A 21,919-nucleotide genomic window follows, 5' to 3' on the forward strand; every position below is an offset into this window, starting at 1 on the left:
GGAAGCTCCATCTTCTACAATCCGCTCGTGACCACTGATGATGTGTACGTAGATGAAAATGCCTCTATCAGCCCTGGGAGTTCCCAGAACTAACAGAAAGATCGACCTTGTGTCTGACCCCCGCAGATTCAACTAGGCACACAGCCACGACCCTACGGCTACCCAGACGGCAAGGCAAAATTTAAAACAAAAAAATAATAGCAAACTTCCTGGCTGGAGGCAATGTATCAGAAAATTCAAATGTGAAAATAGGCAGTTTCCTGCTTTATTTGTCCATATTGCGAGGTCGCAAGTTGTATCTCAGTTTTGCAGGAGCTGTCTGATCTGGAAACAATATATTTTCAGCTGACGTTGCAATGTTCGTGTTTGCGGATGACAAATGTTCTTTTGGTGCAGATGGCAAATGTTCAGGGTTCAGAAGAGCAGTTTCAGGAGGAGAGTCAGAGTTTGATGTATCAGTGATCAGTTCTGCATCACTGAAAGGGACGAACCTGGGTATTTGTTCTGCTTCAGAGGCACTGATTCCTTTCTTTACCCAGTTGTCGTAAGGAAGTGGCAGAGGCACACGTTTGACGTGTGTCGCATGGATCCAATTCTTCCGTCCGGCCACACGAATAGCAGTCCTTGTTGCCAACAAGACCTGGAACGGGCCAACGAATCTGGGCTGAAGATTTTTCGTTCTTGCAAAATTTTTAATGACTACTTGATCCCCAGGTTTCAGCTGATGACCTGGACTCTCCGGTGGCTTTGGCAATGCATCGAAAACCTGTTGGTGAATAAGGCTCAATTTAGCAGTCAAGTCGAAAAGATAATCAATTAACATTGGGTATTCCAGCTGCTTAAATTCTTTCAGTCTAGGTACCCCCCAAACATTTGCAGGACGACCAAAAATTATTTCATATGGACTAAGCCCTACTCTAGAATGTACAGTTGCTCTTGTTGATAACAAAGCCAAAGGCAGTGCATCTGGCCAGGACAAACCCGTGGACGCCTGTATCTTAGCAAGTTTCAGTTTAAGGGTGCCATTGTAACCCTCAACTAAACCCGCAGACTGGGGATGATTCGCACTGTGAAACTTTTGTCTAATCCCTAGGCCGGCACACACACTCTGCATAACTTTCCCTATGAACTCACTTCCGTTATCTGACCATACAATCCGAGGCATTCCGAATCTGGGGAAGTATTCTTTAAGAAGGATCTTGGCAGTGGACAAAGCAGTATTGTCCTTCAGTGGGTATGCTTCGATCCATCTGGAGAACGCACAAACTACCTCTAGGACGTACTTTAGATTATTACAACGATCCATGTGAATGAAGTCTAGCTGGATCACTTCAAAGGGGCAGGAAGGAGGAGCGAAATGACCAGCAGGTGTGGGGATTCCCTTGCCAGGATTATGCATCAGGCATACCATGCAATTTCTCACCACTCTCTCTGCACACTTACTAATCCCATCATTCTTCCAAACTGGAGCCAACATCTTACAAATCCCTTTAGAGCTGATGTGTGCTGCTCCATGTGCCATCGTTACTACTGCAAGCACATACGCATCAGGCAACATCCAACGCTGTTGTTCCGACAAGTCAATCCAACACCCACTCGAGTCCAATTTACCCGTGCTCTCTTTCCATGCAAGCTTTTCCTCCTCAGTCGCCTCTTTCTGAATTTCTTTCACGCTTTCCACTGTGTCCTCACACATTCCAGACTCAGAAATCCATCTTGCAGACGTTGCAACATACATTCTACTCATCATATTTCTAGCTGTCTGTTTTGCAGTCTCATCGGCAAAAGCATTCCCACGACCAACATCATCCGTGATTGCTTTATGAGCACTGCATTTCACAATCGCAACTTCAGTCGGCAAGGTTAGAGATTCCAACAAGTCATTAACTAGCTGGCCATGTTGAATCTTAGTCCCATGGGACGTAATGAAACCTCTCTCTTTCCACAAACGGCCAAAACTATGGGCCACGCCGAACGCGTACTGACTATCTGTGAACACATTCACTCTCTTTCCCTTAGCTAAAACGCACGCTCTTGTTAGCGCGATCAATTCTGCAGCCTGGGCAGAATTCTGACTCACTCTCGCAGTCTCCACAATCGTACTCAAGGTCGTTACTGCATAGGCAGCAGTCACGTCACCATTCTCCAATTTGAAGCAAGACCCATCAACATACAACGTGCCATCTGGATCTGATAACGGAGTGTCTTTTAAATCAATTCGTCCTTTTGTTTCTTCCTCAGTTCTGAAACAACAGTCGTGTGGTTCGGAATCACTCGACTCTTGACTAGTCGGCAACAATGTTGCTGGATTCAATACATTGCATCTTTTGATCTGAATATGACTCCCTAGCAGTGTCAATTCGTAACCTGATAATCTAGCACTGGTAAGGTGCTGCGTCTTGGTTCGGTTCATGAGTGTATCCACAGCATGAGGAACCATAACCACTAGCATGTTGTTCATTACTAAACCGGCAGATTGTCGAATGGAGGCTGCAGCTGCGGCTGTAGCTCTCAAGCAACTAGGCAACGCTCTAGCTACCGGATCTAACGTTGATGAAAAATACGCACAAGGGCGTTGTTTATCACCAAATTTCTGTGTCAAAACACTTAACGCACAACCTTCTCTCTCATGGACATAGAGCGTGAATGGCTTACTGTAATCGGGTGTACCCAATACAGGAGCTGAACACAGTGCGTTTCGTAACTCAGAAAAACTCTCTTGACATTCGGCAGACCATGGCACTGGACTCGGAACATTTTTCCCAGTCAAAGCTACCAACGGTTTTGCCAAAAGAGAAAAATTTGGGATCCATTGCCTACAATATGAGGTAATACCTAAAAAGGCACGTACTTCTCTCTGCGTGCTAGGAACATTCATCTGTGTAATTGCTTTTATTCTCTCTGGGGTCAACTTCCTTCCCTCCTTTGACAAGAGATGACCTAGGTAGGTCACTTCTTGGCAACAGTATTGCATTTTTGAAGGTGACACCTTGTGATTCAAGTTTGATAAGTGATGCAATAAGGAAATTGTAGCTGTTTTGCAAGTTTCCTTGTCATCGGCAGCCACTAGAAGATCATCAACATATTGTACTAAAGCAGAACCAGGAGGAAGTACAAATGAATCTAATTGGCTTTTTAATGCTTGACTGTAAATGGATGGGCTTTCACAATAACCTTGTGGAGCGCGTTTAAACCTGAAGCTTCGTCCTCCTAGAGAGAAACCGAAGATATCTCTGCTTTCCTCGGCTATCGGAATGCTGAAAAAGGCATTTTTCAAGTCGATAACCGAAAACCATGTTGCTGTAGCAGGAATCAACGTTAACAATGCAGTAATGTCTGGAACCACAGGAAACTGTGGAATCACAATTTTATTAACCTCTCTAAGATCAATTACAAACCTATATACTGGAGGCTTTGTTGGGTCAGTTCGTTTCAGAATAGGCAGTACAGGACTATTACAGACATTACCTCTAGTTTCTTCTATAACGTCTTTTTTTATCAGATCTTGTACTATCAGTAGGAGCGCACGCTCACCTTCACTAGAGATTCTGTATTGTGGAAATCGTGGAAATTTCACATTCGCTTTCAAAGTTACTACATATGGTGGAATTTCTAAAAGACCTACATCATTAGGACCAGTCGCCCAAAGAGTATCAGGGAGAGAACGCAGCTCTGGTGGGAGCGCATCCATCGACAAGTACATCGGAGAAATGATTCTTTTACCCAACGTAAGTTGTACTCCTTCTGGAGAACAGTACAATGTCGCATATAAGCGTTTTAACAAGTCTAAACCAAGCAGATTTTCATTACAACCTGTTGTCAGAATCAGGGGAGCTTTCAAGTGGCGGGGTCCAACAGAAATAGACAAAGGACCAGAAACAGGGTTGTGAACAGGGGCGCCTGAAAAACCTACTGAAACGTTTGTTGAGCCAGACAAAGGTGCGCCAGAGAGTTTCGCATGTATGATATAACTTTTTGCTGCACCAGTATCCAACAGAAACGGTTCGACTATTCCAGATGTTGCTACTGCGACATAAGGCCCACTCTGATCTACTGGAACTGATACTACTCCCTCTCTTTGTCCATGGCTGTCCTAGTACTCCCTTGGCTGAACTTCCTCACTAGCTTCATAGTAATCTTCAACATGATATTGTTGAGACCTATTTTGTTGGGCAGATTGTCCATTTCGTTGGTCGAAATAATTAGAAGGGCGATCACTTGTCTGTGGAGGCATAGTACCTCTTCCTCGACCTCTAGAATTCTGCATATAACCACCACGACCTCTCTGAGCTGCCGCAGTATTATTTTGTGCCCGTACCGGACACTCAGTCTTATAATGGCCTTCCATTTTGCAATAAGCACACTGATTCCATTGGTACTGTGGCCTCTGAGAATTATACTCCGTTCTTTGATATGACCCTTGCTGTGTATGAGAATCATTCGTGCGAGGCGGATATGCTTGCTGTAAAAGAACTTTAGTTTTTAAATCTTTCGTCTTTTTATCTAATTTTTCTTTCTCCTCTTTATCCCTATTTTCATAGTACTGGGCAGTCGCAAGATTTGCGCAGTCGTAGAGACAGCCACGCGCTTTCAGAATTCTTTAATTTACCACTAAGTTCGGGCAACAGATTGTGCACAAATTTATCAACAAATAATCTCTGGCCTCCTTCTGTGCTCATATCCTGACCACTATGATCCACAAAAGTCTCCTCGAATCTTGTGAAAAAGTCAGAGACGCTTTCATCTTTCTTCTGTTTGCACGCGGACAATTTGTCCCAGTTAACGCGTAGTGCTGGCATTAGGGTTTTCATTAAATCGATTATTCTACCAGGCAAATTAGCAATTAAGGGTTCAGGTTTAGAACCACCTATTTGGTGACCATCCGCTGCAATTATAGCTGCCCAATCACCACCTAGGGCAACTGGATGATTCTCTCTACGAATTTTAGCCCAAATTGGTTGCGGTACTACATTACCAAATAGCAGATCTATGTCAGCTAGATTTAATACACAAGCGTCAACTGTCTGAGCCAACTCTTTGTAGTACCCTGCAGGATTTTTACGCAGATCTGGCAAGGCCTGTTTCACTGCTAATACTTCAGCTCGCTTCCATGGAATATGTATCCATACTCTCTGGAATTGGGTTGGAGCGGCTGCAATACCAAGGTTTGCATTAGCTTGCACAGCTTCACGCCAAATTGGTGGAACCTCCCTCATTGGATATTGACGACTTTGTTTCGTACTCCGTTTCTCTAACTCCCTCGGTGAACGAAGGGATGGGTCATTCCTATAACTTAAAATCAGTTCCATCGCTTCTTTTATATTTTGACCAACTATCATACCTGCAGCAAACTCTTTCTGAACCTGAATTAGTTCATCCGGAACTTGTTCAGAATCGCTTTCTTCCCATTCCTCATGCAACAGAGAACACATGACATCAAACACATAGCGTTGTGTCGGTTCGTTCCATTGCATAAATGTATCTAATACATCGTGTATATTATATCTTCCAACTTTCGAAACCCATCGAAGAGCAGTGGAATCTAATATTCCTCTTTCTTCAGTACTGGGAAGCTGACTACGTCTCTGCACAGAGTCAGAGGTAGGAGTCTTAATCAGAGTTTTATAGAAGGGAGATAAAATATTGGAGACAGAATCAGTGATTCTCCGACGAACAGAAAGCGGAGTCATAATATTAGCAGAAGCAGTAAATAGAGTAGCAGTTGGAACAGATAGATTAGGAACAGTAGGAGTAGCGGGCAAAACAGCCTGTGAACTAGCAGGTGTGAGCGATACAGGTATAGGTAAAGAAGCCGGCAACCCTGAAAGAGGGGGTGCCGAAGGAACATTAATATTGACCACAGGAGGTACAGGAACTTGATTCAGAGGAGCGGGAACACCAGGTTGTCCAGCAACCGGTAATTGAACATTCGGTATAGGTGGAGCCGTAGCACCCTGAGCATACGGTGGGGGTGATCGTAACAAGTAAGACAACAGGGGATCCTTTTCAGGGTCCTCTACTATCTTAGCTGTATTCGATGGCAAAGCAGGATAGCACTTGTCTATCGCTAAATTACGCTCTCTATTGGCCACCTCCATTGCCTTCTCAGACTCGTTGAGTTGCAGCTGCTTAGCAGACTGTTCTAAAGTCAACTCTTGCTCTTTCTGTTCTTTCTTCAACTTTTTAATTTCTCTCTGTTTAGATTCTTTTCGCCAATAACGGAAAGAATCAAACATTGCCGGCCGGGCTTTCTTCTTGAATAATTTCGTTTCTAAATTATCAAGAACTTGAGGTTCGAAACTACCATGCAGTGGCCAACTAAGGACACCATCTTTCTCTGTGTAGTGGATCCATACCTCGTTATAAGAGATAGGGCCCACACCAAATTTGCAATATAGATCATAAAGGGGAGTTCCAATCGGAGGAACCGAACACGAGTCCTCCAACTGGGAATCACTGTTGCAACTAAAACAAGACAACATACAATTTTTCCGACTTACCATTTTATAACCCGGAACACAAAACAGACAAAACACAAACCAAAAGAAAGGTGCGCACTCGAACCAAGAACTTAGGCCTACCAGAACAGACAAACGTATCGATACCCGAACTGAACTGAATGATTATCGTAACCAGAATAACCAGCGATAATCTTATGAAACAGAACCGAAACCAAGAACTAAAAGGATTATCGAAACAGAAACAACCCTCACGAAGTAATCAACTATCAACCACTCAATACTTAACTGAGGCACTGAAGACGTCACCAAGGAGAAACCCGTCACGTCTCGCCGTACTAAGGACTGCACCTCGGGTCCAAGACAGGGCGACGGTCAAGGCAACGGACCACTGCAGCCGTCTGAACGGGAACCCTCGTGGAAGAGAACGTCGGGCCACTTTTGCGATATGCCGGGATCGATGAAGTGGGGCGCCTCCCTCTGAAATCTTCACACGAAGCTTCTCGAACTCTTCAGGCTTTTGGACCGGTACCGAATGACGTCGCCCCACGTTGGGCGCCAATTGGAGTTCTGGACTTTTTGGTTCCGTCCAGAGGTGTCAGGGATAACACCCGAAGACCCCGGAGTTCAACCTGCCTTGGTGCACAAACAAACAGAAACACGGGCTTCTCGATGGCGGCGTCAAAGACCAAAGGCTTATTACTGCAGGGACACAGAAGTCACAGAAACTACACATGGGCAGTATCTAGGAGCCTGTTCAATTTGTACAAAGAGGGTTGCTCCTTATATACTGAATATTGGGCTTCAGGCAAATTCTTTACATGTTAGCACATTCCAAAAACTTTGTATCTAAAACAATAAATATTTGGCGTTGCACAGGAATCGTCAACAATATCTGATGTCAAAACATTACGAACGAGGGGTTCCCACTATTCCATCATAATCCCATGTCAACTCTTCATTCAAGACCCGGACCGCCTCATCGTAAATTTCGTTACCTCCCCCTAATAAAGGCCCAGAAGGAAAGGAGCAGAGCCAGGTGCAGAAGATAGAAAAGTAGGATAAGAGATGTTTGTGGGTCGTAAATGGGCACGGTTACCGGCTTCGGCCGTCTAATCATGATCAGGCCAACGAACACGAGAACCAGTATAGCAGGACTGGCCTCAGGCTGGGGAGGCAGCTCTTGCCGAGTCATGCTGCTACAGCGTTGCTGGCCTAAGGTGCACGTGTCACTAGCAAGGTGAATTGCCGGCTAAAGCCTACGTGTCCTTAAATGAAAAAGAGGTCATTGCGTGTCCATTGACTATGTGAGGGCAAGGAATACAAAATGGCTTCCTTGTTCTACGATGGATGCCACGGGTAGATCAGAAATGTGTTCATAACGGGAGTGCTCTTGCTCGTAGCATAGCAAAAACACCAGGATATACTAAATGGATCATTTGCGGTTCACTGATACCAAAATTATGTATTTGCGACAATGTTAAAAACACGGGTTCAAATCGTCACGGAACCTCAGGGGCTCACGATCTATGTTGCTAATACCCTCCCCCTCAGAGTGAAATTACTAAAGGAGTCACCAACATTCCAAACCATGCAAATCATGCAGATAACAGCACCAAAAGTCAACAACTATATATTCATAAATTACTATAACAACTCTGGTACCTCAGATTGTTGGTTAAACCTAGAAGAGATCGTCACATTTTTATCTTCGCTCCAAAACGACAAAACACATCTGTAACTCACATTATCTGGGGTGGCGATTTCAACCTCCCTTTGTGCCCAAACCAAATGGAAACTGTTGTCTCCAAAACGAACTTGGTAACCCTATACCTCACTTCGCCCACTCGATATGTGGAAATAAACTTAACGATATCCTATTCTCCCTAGATATGGACCATGTGAACGAACTGGTTGACCCGCAGCAGGATTTCTTACCTACCTTCCATGGACGAGGCCACTTGACAACCATAGATTACATAATAGCCTCAAACTCACTCAAAGGGCAACTAGCGAACTTTGAAATTGGGTCAAACCCAATAAGTGACCACTACCCGCTCAGTATAAAAATCAACATCAAACGGGCAAGAGCTCACCCTGTAAAGCTGAGCTCCCTTAACCAGCAAACACTGTCTATGAACAAACTGAACGGGTACTCAGTTAAATGGGCCAAGATCGATCCGGAAGAGGTGACCCAGAGGGTCCTTCATAAAACTGAACATTGGCTATCCAAATGCATGTCTCTGGAGGCAACACCGCAAACAATCGTCAGTTGTTTCCAAAGAATTCAGGAAACAATAAGGGATGAGCTATTTGGTAATTTAAAAAAATAAGATTAAGTCCCCTACCACGAGATGGTTCGACACCGCTTGTCGGAAGGCACTTTCATCTCTTAAAGAAGCCCTGCGTAAACCTTTGAGAGACTCCCAGGAAATCTCTTACCTGAGAAAAATATACAACTCTGCAAGGCAAGACCGCAAAAAACAAATCAAACAAGAGCTGTGGCTACGATTACACGACAGTGCCCGAAGAAAAGACAGCACCGCATTCTGGCAAATCATAAGATCTCCTCTCTTGGCCAATAGCACAGACACCGAACATCTTGATGTGGCAATAACCGAGGAAGACTGGGTTTCCCACTATGCAAAAATCTTTGGAACATCCTCAGATTCCGCAGTAGATAATCCAACATACGAGGTCCAGCCAACGAGAACCGACACCTATCCGATTAATATATACTTTCATCTTAACGAAATCACTAAAGCAATCAGGGCTTCCAAAACAGGCAAGGCCTTCCAGACGGCGTTCCAATGGACCTGTTCCTCCACGATGTAGACTTCTGGTCGCAGATAATTACTAGGGTTATGTCAGCAGTAGCTTCGATCGGCCTTTTTCACTCATGGTCAACATCAATCCTCTTACCCATTTTTAAAAAAGGCGACCGCAACGATCCCGCTTGCTACAGACCAATATCCCTTCTGGACTCCATGGGTAAGATTGCAGGTCGAGTACTCCTGGACCGATTACAATCTTGGGCCCGGGAGAATAACATCATAACCGACCTGCAATACGGTTTCCAGAAGGGGCTCGGGACCGTGGAGCAGGCCCTCAATCTTGTTCTCCTGGCTGGTAAATACGTTCACGCCAAAGGAGGAAACATCTTCCTCATCTACATCGACTTAAGTGCGGCATTTGACTGCGTCCAGCATGCGATACTCTGGCAAATGCTAACCGACCTCGGCGTGGATCCCCCGATAATAACTTTTCTACGAGAACTCTACTCAAACGCTGTAGGCCGAGTAAGATTTGGTATCAGCGGCGAACTGTCCCGTCCATTCCAAATAACGAAGGGAGTAAGACAGGGATGCGTTCTGGCTCCCTTCCTGTTCAACCTTTACACAAATGGACTTGAACAGGCTATGCTGGAAGGGAGCCAGGACCTCCCCCAGATAAATCGTCGCCCGATACCCACATTGTTGTATGCTGACGATTCAGTCATTGTAGCACGGACTTTAAACCAACTCCAGACACAAATCAGAAAATATGCAGCATTCATGGACTCACTTGGCCTCAAAATAAACATCAAGAAAACTTTTACAATGCATGTCGGTCCCAGGATCAAAAACCCCAAACCAATAATGGTTGATAACAACAAACTGGAAAAAAACCCAGTCTACCCATACCTGGGAATCCTAGTGGACGATGCAATGAATTGGCGAAAGGCAATTGAAGCCAGGAATCTCCACTTCCGTCGTGCAACATCAGCACTAACCTCTTTCTCGAGGAAACTGGGGAAACCAGCTCCTCCTGAACTCCTGACCATATACTATGCAAAATGCCACAGTGTGGCCACCTATGGAGCCGGAATCTGGGGTCATGGACGTATCGACCAGCTACAGGTCACTGAAAATGCTTTTATAAAATACATTTTAGCCCTCCCTCAAAGTTCCCCGATCCTAGCCTCACACTGGGAGCTCGGCATGGAATATATCATTGACACCGTCCGATGCCAGCCTATCTTATTGTGGCATCGAATATGGTGCAACCCTGAATGTCACCTAACTCGCTCCCTTATCACCGACTGTTTAGCGCTTACAAACTGGCGAAAAATCCCGTGGCTAACCTATTTATGTAACTTTTTTAAAGACCTGGACCGCGAGTCCTACTTCGAAGAACCTCCCTCAATGGAAGACATCTCTAGGAAACAGTTAAAGTCAATGTGTATGGGCCATTTGAGGGATCTACGGAACCAGGCAGAGCTCACTAAACCACTAAACGAAAAAATCTGTGCCCAACAGTCCGGAAAATGCATACAGCCCTATCTGACGTACTTTTTAACCAATCACGAAAAGTTCTTATTAACAAGACTACGCTTTAAAAAATTTTTTCGCTTAGTTTCATTTCCAGAAACGCATAATTGGTCGCGCAACTTGATGAATTGCCCCTGTGACAGAATCTCCTCACAATCCACGATCCACGTTGTCCTTTTTTGCAAATATTACAAACTACCAAGGAAAACGTGGATTATTCCGATCCTCCGAACCAGTGGACATAGACAAACCTTTCCAGCATTTCTTTATTTGCAATCTCTAAATTCATTACATGAAGCTAAACTTATAGTGACTTTTCTTAAAGCAGTCCTAACAATACGTCGTAATGTCTCTAGTCAAATCAGAACTGTTTAGAATTGTAAAACCAATCTTTTTACCTAAATGTCTTTTCTATTTTTACCTATTTTATCTTACCCATGTATGTACTTTTCATGATTATTCAAATAGATAATCAAATAAAAGTTGATGAAATGGAAGGGACAAAGGGGGCACCCCTGCCTAGTCCCGCAGGATATCTTATACAGAAAGATGTATATCTTAATGAACAATCCACAATCATGTGCTACATTCAACAAAGGTTGTGGGTTCTGGCCGCTTTGGTTTGGTTTGAAGTCCTAGGTCTGTCGCACTGGGCCATAACCTCGGAAACTAGGATGTCAGCCGCTTCCCATGCAGAGAAGAACAAGACAGCAGACTACCAGAGCAGGGAAACACTAAAGAATCACATGTGGGTCCTCCGCTCAGAATAATGTATGTGTGTGGAGGAATCTGGATATGGATCTATTCACCACCACAGACATTCAACTTTGTGTCCAGTTTTGCTCAGTAGAGTTTTCTCTGGAGAAGAATTTTGTTTGGGATGCAATGTTTTCGAGCAGGACGTTGAATCTGCATTATGCCTTCCACTGATGCAACCGTTTTTTACACATTTTAACTCCAGAGAGTTTTGGTGATTCTGATTGCCCTAGCTGGAATTTACTTTCTATAATATTCAGATCTGTTGTGTCTGAACATCGGTGCTGGCCACAGTGAAGGGACATTTAGTCTCAAAAAGTTGGCAGTCTATTCGACTTAGATCCAGAGATATCATATCAATGTGCTTAACTCTTGAAAAGAGAGCCTTTTCTGATCATTAAGGATGCTTTAGATGTTTTATTGTCATCTCATAGATACATTGATTGAGGAGGTTTATTGTTCTACGGATCGCCAGAGAGCACATATTTTTGAGTTTTCACAATTTGCCTTTCAATTAATAAAAATGATGCTTACTGAAACGACATTTAAATGCGCTCCTCTTGTTTTTGGCTTGTATGTTTTCAAATGACCAAAGCATGTTATTTACGTTGCCAGTATTTCTAAGGTTTTATTTGGATCTACCATCAAGTTTCCTTCGTTAGACATTTATATTTGCAACTTGGAATGCTGCACAGCACAATGCTATAGGGTGAGACAGCTTCGGCTTCCTGAAACCAATGTAGCCCTACACAGCTAAACAGCTAAAAATAGCACATATCTACACTACAAAAGCATGAGATAAGCACAGAGCTTAGCTAAAAACTATTTCTTGTGTGTACCTAAAAGGACTAGACCTAATGGCTTTTGTATTTTTTTTTTCGTTTGAACTGCAGATGACTTATTTTCAAACAAAGAAACATGCATCTCTCTATCAAAAATACATGATCCGGGAACCCAAGGAAGTGATCAGTTTGATCCTCTCTTACCTAGAAAAGAAGGTAGGAACATTTAGATATAAAAAGCAAATGCATGTGCAAATTCAAAGACTTCGGTATGTACCATAAATGATTCGAATTGTGGGGACGGGAATGTCCTATGCATTGTGTACAGTCAGTATCCCTGTTGGAAGTACCCAGCTGAGAGTAGCTGGTATCCTGCTTTTAGATGTTTTGCCCTAGCCTCCTGCTAATCCAGAATGCATTCAAGACCCCAATCCTCTCACTGAGGCCCCCCTGGCGGCAGCTCCGACAGTCATACGGGGGCATATTATCAAGCAGGACGTTAAAAATGATTGCTGTTTTTGCAGCAGAAAAATTCCGCTAAAGCAGCGATAATGGGATTGATAATATGGCCTTGTGAATTCTAATAGAAACCCATGTTCTGGTGTGAACATGGGTTTCTATTGGAATTCTCCAGGGTATATTACCAAGCCCAATATCGACGCTTTAGCAGCAGTTTTCTGCCGCTACAACAGCGATAATCTTAACGCCCTGCTTGATAATATGCCCCACAGTTCTTACCAACCAAGGGCCAGATGTAGGTAATTCTAATTTACCGATTCTTAAATACCGAATTTTATCGATTCGGTATTTATGAATCGGTAAATTAGAAGTAGTGAGATGTAGGTAAATTTCTTTTTACATTTACCGAATCGGTAAGAATCGGTACTTACTGATTCGGTAAATACCGAATCGGTATTGCCCATTGATTCCTATGGGCCTTGAAGCCCATAGGAATCAATGGGCAATACCGATTCGGTATTTACCGAATCTGTAAATACCAAATCCTGCAAGGGTGCAGGGGGTGTCACTTTGACACCCTCTAGCACCCCAAATACAGGCATGTGTGACATGTGGCACACATACATGCCCTAAGGGCATGTCTGTGTGTCACATGGCACAGGTGTGCATGCACAGATGTGCATGCACACCTGAATTCGGTATTTTACCACCCAATAGGATTGGGTGGTAAAATACCGACTCTTAAGGGCCTGTGGCACTCTTAGGAGTGTCACCTACATTTGGATTTACCGAATCGGTAAAATTACCGATTCGGTATTTTACAGAATCCGTAAATTTACCGAATCGGGAAATTTACCGATTCTGTAAAATGCTGGCCCCTACATGCCGAATCCTAAATACCGGTCAGTAACAGCCGAATTCGGCCGTTACCGACCGGTATTTCCTCTCCTACATCTGGCCCTAAATGTTAAAATATATAGCGTTACAAAGAATTTTAAAGAAATTTAAATTGCTAAATATGTCACATTTTTTGTTGGTTGTATTTAAAAAATAGATTTTTTGTTTAAAATATCGTTGTAGAAATGTGTAGATAAAGTTCCCACATGTTTTTTCATGTTATAAATTTCGTGATTGTTAAAAAGTTGAATTTAAATTGAGTTGTTATTGAAGCATACAATATTAGACATTTTTTTTTATTAAAATGACCTGAGTCATTTTTATTGTGTTTAGGTTGATATTCAAGAATTATATCTCATTATATAGAGACATCTTTATTTTATTACAAATAGAAAATGAAGCCATGCGCCTTGGTGAAATTCTATAGATAAAGGACCTTGCTATGGACAAATATATTACGTGTACTTGCTTACTGACTAGAATTTTTATTAAAAAAAGACAGATATTGACTGAAACAATATTGAACCATCAGTTATGCCCTATGTTTCCTGTAAACTGTGCGCGAAAGCGCACAAGCAACCTTGCTGCATCCAGCACCCAGCCTCTCTCAGTGAGCTCACTCACTGCTCCCATGATTAAATACATGAAAGGGAGGCTAGAACATTTCCCTTTTGTCTGTTCATGGCTGGATGTGCACCAGGAGGCCCTGCAAATCCGTCAAACAGAGAGGGGCTGCTTCTCCGCTTTGCGATCAGAGTGTTTTATAAACAGAAGGAATCCACTAGTGGGTGTGGGTGGTCCCTACAATGGTGGGGAGCACGTAGTGTTCTATAAATAACCCTCACACACCAAAAGGACACTTGTTATCATGCTTCATCATTGGGGTCTTCGCACCCCTCTACGGGATGCGGCGTGCTGCTACCTACGACTACGCGGGAGCACTTTTTGCAATGACTATGTGAGGTGTGTGTGAGGTATTTTGTAAAAGTGAGTGAGTGGTGGGGTTTGAAGTGACTTTAGTAATGGTTTAAAAAGTACCTGGCTCGTGGGGTGGACTCAAAAAATGTAATGGGCCCTGAGCTGGCACTGTTAAAAGGTTGTGTTCAGAGGTTCCTATGAAATGCAATGTACATCACCTCTTGTGTGGGTCAACATGTTTCGGAGTGGGAACTCCTTCTTCAGGACGGCGTGCATAAATCCCCACCTTACTCACGTTTTTCTACACAAAGTCTGTTCTTTACAGAAAAGTGTCCATTAAATAAAGGCTAATGTGTACCTAAACATTTGTCAATACAGTATCTGCCTTTGGCGAACCTAGAAAAAAAGGCAAAAGAAAAGTAACAGTAATATATCCTTCAAATAGCCATTCGCTATTCATATTACTCCAGGCTCAGTGACCTAGAAAAAAGTGTGTTGGCCGCAGCTACTAGACATATATTGTCATCCTAATAGTTGAGGTGCACCCTGTAAGAAAAAGGGACATAGACAAGACATACAAAACACAAAACATAAAACACACACTCTATTTGCTTTAACCTATGTGGCTCAGGTGACCTGGTACTTTAAGGAGGGTGGTAAAGTTGATTTTAAATGCCTTTTTGCTGACACAGTATGGTGTGTCTCATGAGCCTCAAAAACGTTGGCGGATAATCATGTCAATCTGCTACCTGTAAGGCAAAAGGACAACTAAGAATGCTTACTTACAGAGTTGCGGTATCTGCCTCTTGTTACCTGGTACAGTACTCACGATTGTGAGGGAAAAGTCTATGCCTTACTACCCCAACGCAGCTCCGATGTGAATGAGGGCTTCGTTGGGATTTGCGCCTTTTATGTCCTAGTGGCGGGCCAATTATGCACTAATTGTTCTAATTACTGGAAAGGAAAGGTCCCCATATATGGTAATCCGGTAAAAGCCTTTGTGAAAGTCGCTGATCCCGGCTTGCCAGGTAGTGTATGTGCAGCGCGATCATTTTGCGTCTGTGCAGAGCCCTGTAGGTAGCGCCCGTGCTAACGCGCATGCGCCGAAGCGAGGACGGGTGTCTCTCACTCCGTGCATGCGCGTCCCACTGACCGCCTTTCTGCTGCGTTTTTATACATTCGCTCCTCTATTTCTATACTGAGTATTAGCCGGCACCAGTTGAGGAATAGAAAGGCAGTTGTTGGCATAAGTTGACGAGATAAAAAGGAACGGCTTGTATTCCCTTTCAATAATTCCGTGTAAGCAACTATGGTTGCCAGTGTGTGCCGCTATTTATTTTTTCAGGCTAAATTAATTTGGCAAGTTTGATGATTTGCCTTAAGGTGCCATACCGGTCTTGATGCAAACCGGTTGTTGGTGGCACTACCCCCGTAGTTCTAGTTCTGGCGCCATAGTTGTATAGGATAGCACCCTGGGTTCTGGTAGTCCTCGGGAGTCCCAAAGTCTGTCTTGCACCCGGGGACTTAAAAATGTCAAAGAAAGGAGTTCATTGTTAGGCAGGCCCCAATGCATCTCCTGTGATAAGGGATGCCCAAGGGAGGTTGCAGTAAAGAGGCAGCAGTATGCAGTGTGAAATGTAGATATGCATGATTGCTTTTCACACTGTAATAGGAGGGTGAGTATGTTGACTTTGGAACTTGGGAAACAGGTTGATGCTCAGTGTTAGACATTGTCTCCATTGGAGGTGGTCTCCCTTCCATTTTTCGCTGTTGTCTCCTATGTTTTTGCAGGTTTTGATGCTTTAGGCACTTTGCCTCTGCTATTCAGTGCCAACGTGTAAGTGCTCCCTGTTGTAAATTGTTGTAATGGATTAGTGACTACAATATTGGCTTATTTGATTTACTTCTCAGACCCTAGTACAGTGAACCACCAGTGCCCAGGGCCTTTAAATCAAATGATGCTGGTGGGCTTGCAGCACTGATTGTGCCATACACAGATGCAGCTTGTAAAATATGGCTAAGGCCTGCCATTGCAGAGCCTGTGTGCAGTCTGGGACTGCCATGTCGACTTGGCAAGAGCACCCACTTGCCAGTCCCTAAACCTTCCCTTTTCTACAGTTTAGTCACCCCTAAGGTAGGCCAAGGTACACCTATGGGCAGAGCGCATTGTATGAGAGAGGTAGGACATGCCCTGGTGTGTGTGGAATGTCCTGATAGTGAATAACCGCCAATCTCGTTTTTCACTATTGCAAGGCTATCTGTTCCCATAGGCCAGAATGGGAAGTTTTATTATAAAATCTTAAAATCCTGGCTGACCCAGGGAACCAGGTAGAAAAACGAGCTTAGTATGCCTGAAATCAGAATGCTAAAATACATCTTTTTAGTGTGGGCAATTTTTACATTCTGTTTTTTGAAAATACCACTTTTAGAAAGTAGGTATTTTCTTGCCTAACAATCCAGTATGCCTCTGCTAGGTTTCGTATTACATGTCTGGTTTGTGAGTGACAGGGGGCTGGAGAGGGCTTTGGCTCCTGCAGTCTGATGAGTCAGGGCTGGGCTGAATAGGACCTGGGTTAAACAGAAAGTGGGGGAAGAGATTTCCTTTCACTTGCCTGAGCCTATATTGAATAGAGAGTAGGGGGAAAAGATTTCTTTTCAGCTACCTGGGCTAGGTCTGCTTTCAACAATGCTATCTCCACCTCCTGCCAGGAAGCAGAACCAGGGAGTACAGAACGGGTTTGGGCTGGGTACAAACACTCTCTGCCTTCAGAGAACAAAGAAATTATGTCTATAAAAAGAGGGGCACTGGTTACTGTTTGGGATTGGCCGGGAGTGGCTAGTTCCCACATCTCCTTCAACCTCACCTTCGAACTCCACTGGACCGACTACCATTGCATCCACTTCACCTTCCAGGGACCCACCACGCAACACCACACCAAACAGATGAACCGCCGCTGCTGAAGCAAAGTCACCGAAAACCAGCTAACCACCACCCTCACCCAGAGCCCACCTTCAGACCCAACCGACCTGCCACCACCGCCCGCAATCTCAGACAATGGATCGACGACTGCGCCAACACTCTCGCCCCCCTCAATAAACCCTCCAACAGCCACACTAGAAAGTAAGCCAGCTGGTTCACTGACGATCTCCAGGCCTCCAAGCAAACCTGCCGAAAGCTAGAGAAGAACTGGATCAATGAACGAACACCAGAAAGCCACACAGCCCACAAGAATGCCACCCGCAGACACCATCATCTCATCAGATCCACCAATAGTGCCTCCTTCAAAGGCCGCCTAGAAATCAACGCACACAACAGCAAAGAGCTTTTCAACATCGTGAAGGAACTCTCCAGCACCAGCTCCAACACCAACAACATCCCACCTTCGAAAGACCTGTGCTACCTGCTGGCCACCTTCTTCCACCGTAAGATCGCAGACGACCACCCCTGCTCTCCTGGACCAACATCAAAATCGACGAAACCATCAAGATCATGAGCACCTTCCACTCCGGATCCTCGTCGGACCCTTGCCCATACCACATCTTCAACAAAGCCAGCACCACCATCGCACCCCACCTCCGGAAAGCCATCAACATCTCCTTCGAGACAGCAACCTTCCCCGTGAGTTGAAAGCACGCCGAGATCAACGCCTTACTCAAGAAACCCAAGGCGGACCCCAAGGACCTCAAGAAATTCCGGCCCATCTCCCTGCTCCCGTTCCCGGCGAAGGTCATTGAGAAGGGCGTCAACAAACAACTGACCAGCTTGCTCGAGGAGAACAGTATCCTGGACCCGTCCCAGTCCGGGTTCCGCACCAACCACAGCACCGAAACGGCCCTCTTCGCCCTCACCGATGACATCAGGACCCTGCTAGACAATGGAGAAACCGCGACCCTCATCTTCCTGGACCTGTCAGCCGCCTCCGACACGGTCTGCCACAGCATACTACGAACATGCCTCTATGAAGCCAGGATCCAAGAGAAGGTCCTGGGCTGGACCACATCCTTCCTCTCCGCAGAACACAGAGCGTCCGCCTCCCCCCTTGCGCTCCGAAGCTACCGAGGTCATCTGCGGCGTACCACAGGGCTCATCCCTCAGCCCTACGCTGTTAAATGTCACATGGCCCCACTAACCCACGTCTCCTGACAGCACGACCTCAACATCATCTCTTATGCAGATGACACCCAGCCGATCTCTCCCTCACCAAGGACCCCCACACCGCCAAAACCAAACTCCACAAAGGAATGAAGGCCGTCGTCGACTGGATGAGCAACAGCCTACTGAAGCTCAACTCAGAAAAGATGGAGGTCCTCATCCTCGGCTCCACCCCCTCAGCCTGGGACGACTCTTGGTGGCCGACTGCCAGAGGAACAGCTCCAACTCCCAACGACCACGCATGCAACCTAGGGGTCACCCTCGACTCCACCCTTTCCATAATGAAGCAGGTAAACACTGTTTCCTCCTCCTGCTTAAACACCCTCCACATGCTCCGCAGGATCTACAAGTGGATCCCCACTGAGACAAGAAGGACGGTCACCCAGGCCCTCGTCAGCAGCAGACTGGACTACGGATACGCCCTCTACGCAAGAGCATCGGCCAAGCTCCTGAAACGGCTCATATGCATCCAGAACACCTCTGCACACCTGATCCTCGACATCCCTAGCCGCAGCCACATCTCACCCCACTTGAGAGACCTGCACTGGCTCCCCGTCAACAAGACGATAACCTTTAAACTCCTCACCCACGCACACAAAGCTCTCCACAACACCAAGCCAGCATATCTCAACATCCGACTCAGCTTCTACACCCCCGCCCGTCAGCTCCGCTCCGCAGACCATGCCCTCCCTACTGACCCCCACATCCGAAGAGCAACCTCCAGCGGCAGATCCTTCTCCCACCTCGCCGCCAAGACCTGGAACACCCTCCCCTTTCACCTACGGCAGACCCAGGACCTGCTGAACTTCAGAAGACTGTTCAAGACCTGGCTCTTCGAACAGTAGCGACACGTCCCCCCCCAGCACCTTGAGACCCTCATAAGTACGTAGTGCACTCTACAAATGCTATGATTGATTGATAGATTGATTGATTGATTGATTGATTGATTACTTATTGCCAAGGAGAGGGGAAAAGGAACTTTGTGTGTGTGCTTTATCATCTTGGGGAAGATCTCCAAGGGCTTGAATCTGAGCTTGCCTCCTGTTCTGAAGTCTCAGGGACACAAAGACTTCACCACCAGCTCCCCTGAATTTCCTTGCTGGGAATTCTGCCTGCAGAGAGGTGCCTGCTGTTGTTTTTGGACCTCTGGAGACTGCGTGTCGCTGGGAGATGGAAGCGTGACGCACGGAGGAAGAAGCGTGTCACCGTCGCACCCGTTGCTGTCGCATCGCCGAAGAAGCGTGCCACAGCCATTTGCCGTTGCATGGCCGCAGAAGCTTTTCCCATCGCCGGAGAAGCGTGCCACTGCCGCAGAGGTTGCCGTCGCATCACCGGAGAAGCACGTTGCAGGGCCTGTCGCGGCTCAAAAAAAACATTGATTTCGCTGCACAGTCATTGGCCGTGCACTCGTTGTATCCAAGTTGTCGCATCGCATCAAAGATGCCATCTTGTCGCATTGCACCGGATTGTGGCATTCCATTGAGGTACCATATTGTCACATCGTAACCGGGATGCAGTAAGAAATCGACGCATCCCCTCCTCTCTTGTAAAGAACTGACACATCACCTCCCCTACGCTGCTGTAAGGAACCGATGCATCACCTCCCTGAAGCAAGGAACTGACGCATCTCCTTCTCTGCGACTCTTATGTTTATATTGTGTTGCGCATCCAACGTACTTTTTGAGTAAAGTGTTGCATTTACCATCTACATTGAACTAAGCTATTTTTACCATTTGAAAGTCATAGTTTTGAATACCGTATTGTGAATTTTTGTAGTTGGGTCCTGTGTTAAATCTAGATAAAGATTACTTATTTTTCTAAACTGGTGTGGTGTCCATTTGTAGACCCCACCACTTTAGATCACTTCTGGAAATCATGACAAACCTTTGCCAAAGAGAGAACCCAAGAAAGCTGAAGGAGGAGACTGGCCCTGCGCTGCTTACTTTTTGGGGTTGGTCTGCAGTTGTTACTTATTGCCAAGGAGTGGAGAAATGGAACTTTGTGTGTAGTTTATCATCTTGAGGAAGATCTCCTAGAGCTTGAAGCTGAGCTTGCCTCCAGTTCTAAAGTCTCAGGTACACAGAGATTTCACCACCAGCTCCCCTAAATTTCCTTGCTGGCAATTGTGCCTGCAGAGAGGTGCCTGCTGTTGTTTTCGGACCTCTAGAGACTGCGTGCCACTGGGAGCTGGAAGCACAACACAACGAGAAATAAGCGTGCCACCCCTGCAACTGTTGCTGTCCCATCGCCGAAGAATCGTGCTGCAGCCGTTTGCCGTCGTATCGTCGAAGAAGCATGTCACATCACTGGAGAAGCATGCTACCACCGCAAAGGTTGCCATCGCATCACCGGAAAAGCACGTTGCAGGGCCTGTCGCTGCTCAGGAAACCTACTGATTTTGTGACACGCCCATTGGGTGTGTGCGCATCGTATCCAAGTTGTCGCATCACATTAAAGACGCCATCTTGTCGCATTGCACCGGATTGTCGTATTCCATCGAGGCGCCATCTTGTCGCATCATAACCGGGATGCAGGAAGAACTAGACGCATCCCCTCCTCTCCGGTAAGGAACTGAGTCATTACCTCCCCTGCACTGCAGAAAGGAACAAACGCATCACCTCCTCTGCAAGCCTTTTATTTATATTGCGTTACGCATCCAAGGTACTTTGCGATTAAAGTGTTGCATTTACCATTTACATTGAACAAAGCTTTTTCTGCAATTTGAAAGTCATATTTTTTAATACTGTATTGTGTGTTTTTGTCATTGGGTCCTGTGTTAAATCTAGATGAAGATTACTTATTTTTCTAAACTGGTGTAGTGTCTATCTGTAGTGTTTTCCCTGTATTACTGTATGTGTTCACAACTGCTTTACACATTGCCTCTGAGATAAGCCTGCCTGCTCGTGCCAAGCTACCAAGGGGGAGAGCAGGGGTTGCTTTAGAAGTGTTGCCCCCTTACCCTGACTAGAAGTAAGTGCCCCTAATTGGTCAAAGGTACTGCCAACTAAAGACCCCCATTTCTAACATTGGTGTTCAGCAGTGAGGATTCTGGAATTGCGTTTGTGACTCATATACAGTGATTGGTGTACACTACTAGTGAGTGCAAACCATTAGAAGACCACATACATTTTGGTAGAATTTTTTCCTTGGGACTTCTATTTTTGCTAAAGAACCGCCAATTCTTGT

At 45.3% G+C, this 21,919-nt stretch overlaps 1 protein-coding gene across 2 annotated transcripts in view; it reads left to right on the top strand.

Annotated features, from left to right (window-relative positions):
• The window catches only part of LOC144770655 (putative methyltransferase DDB_G0268948), a 430,911-nt gene that overhangs the window by 44,214 nt on the left and 364,778 nt on the right, over positions 1-21,919 (top strand). For both annotated transcript variants that reach the window (XM_078655364.1, XM_078655366.1), the window contains exon 2: positions 12,418-12,522. In XM_078655364.1, the coding sequence (XP_078511490.1) occupies positions 12,418-12,522 (105 nt within the window). The remainder of the gene's footprint in view (positions 1-12,417; positions 12,523-21,919) is intronic.

The sequence above is a fragment of the Lissotriton helveticus genome, chromosome 7 (assembly GCF_964261635.1).
Source record: "Lissotriton helveticus chromosome 7, aLisHel1.1, whole genome shotgun sequence".
Taxonomy (NCBI): Eukaryota; Metazoa; Chordata; class Amphibia; order Caudata; family Salamandridae; genus Lissotriton; species Lissotriton helveticus.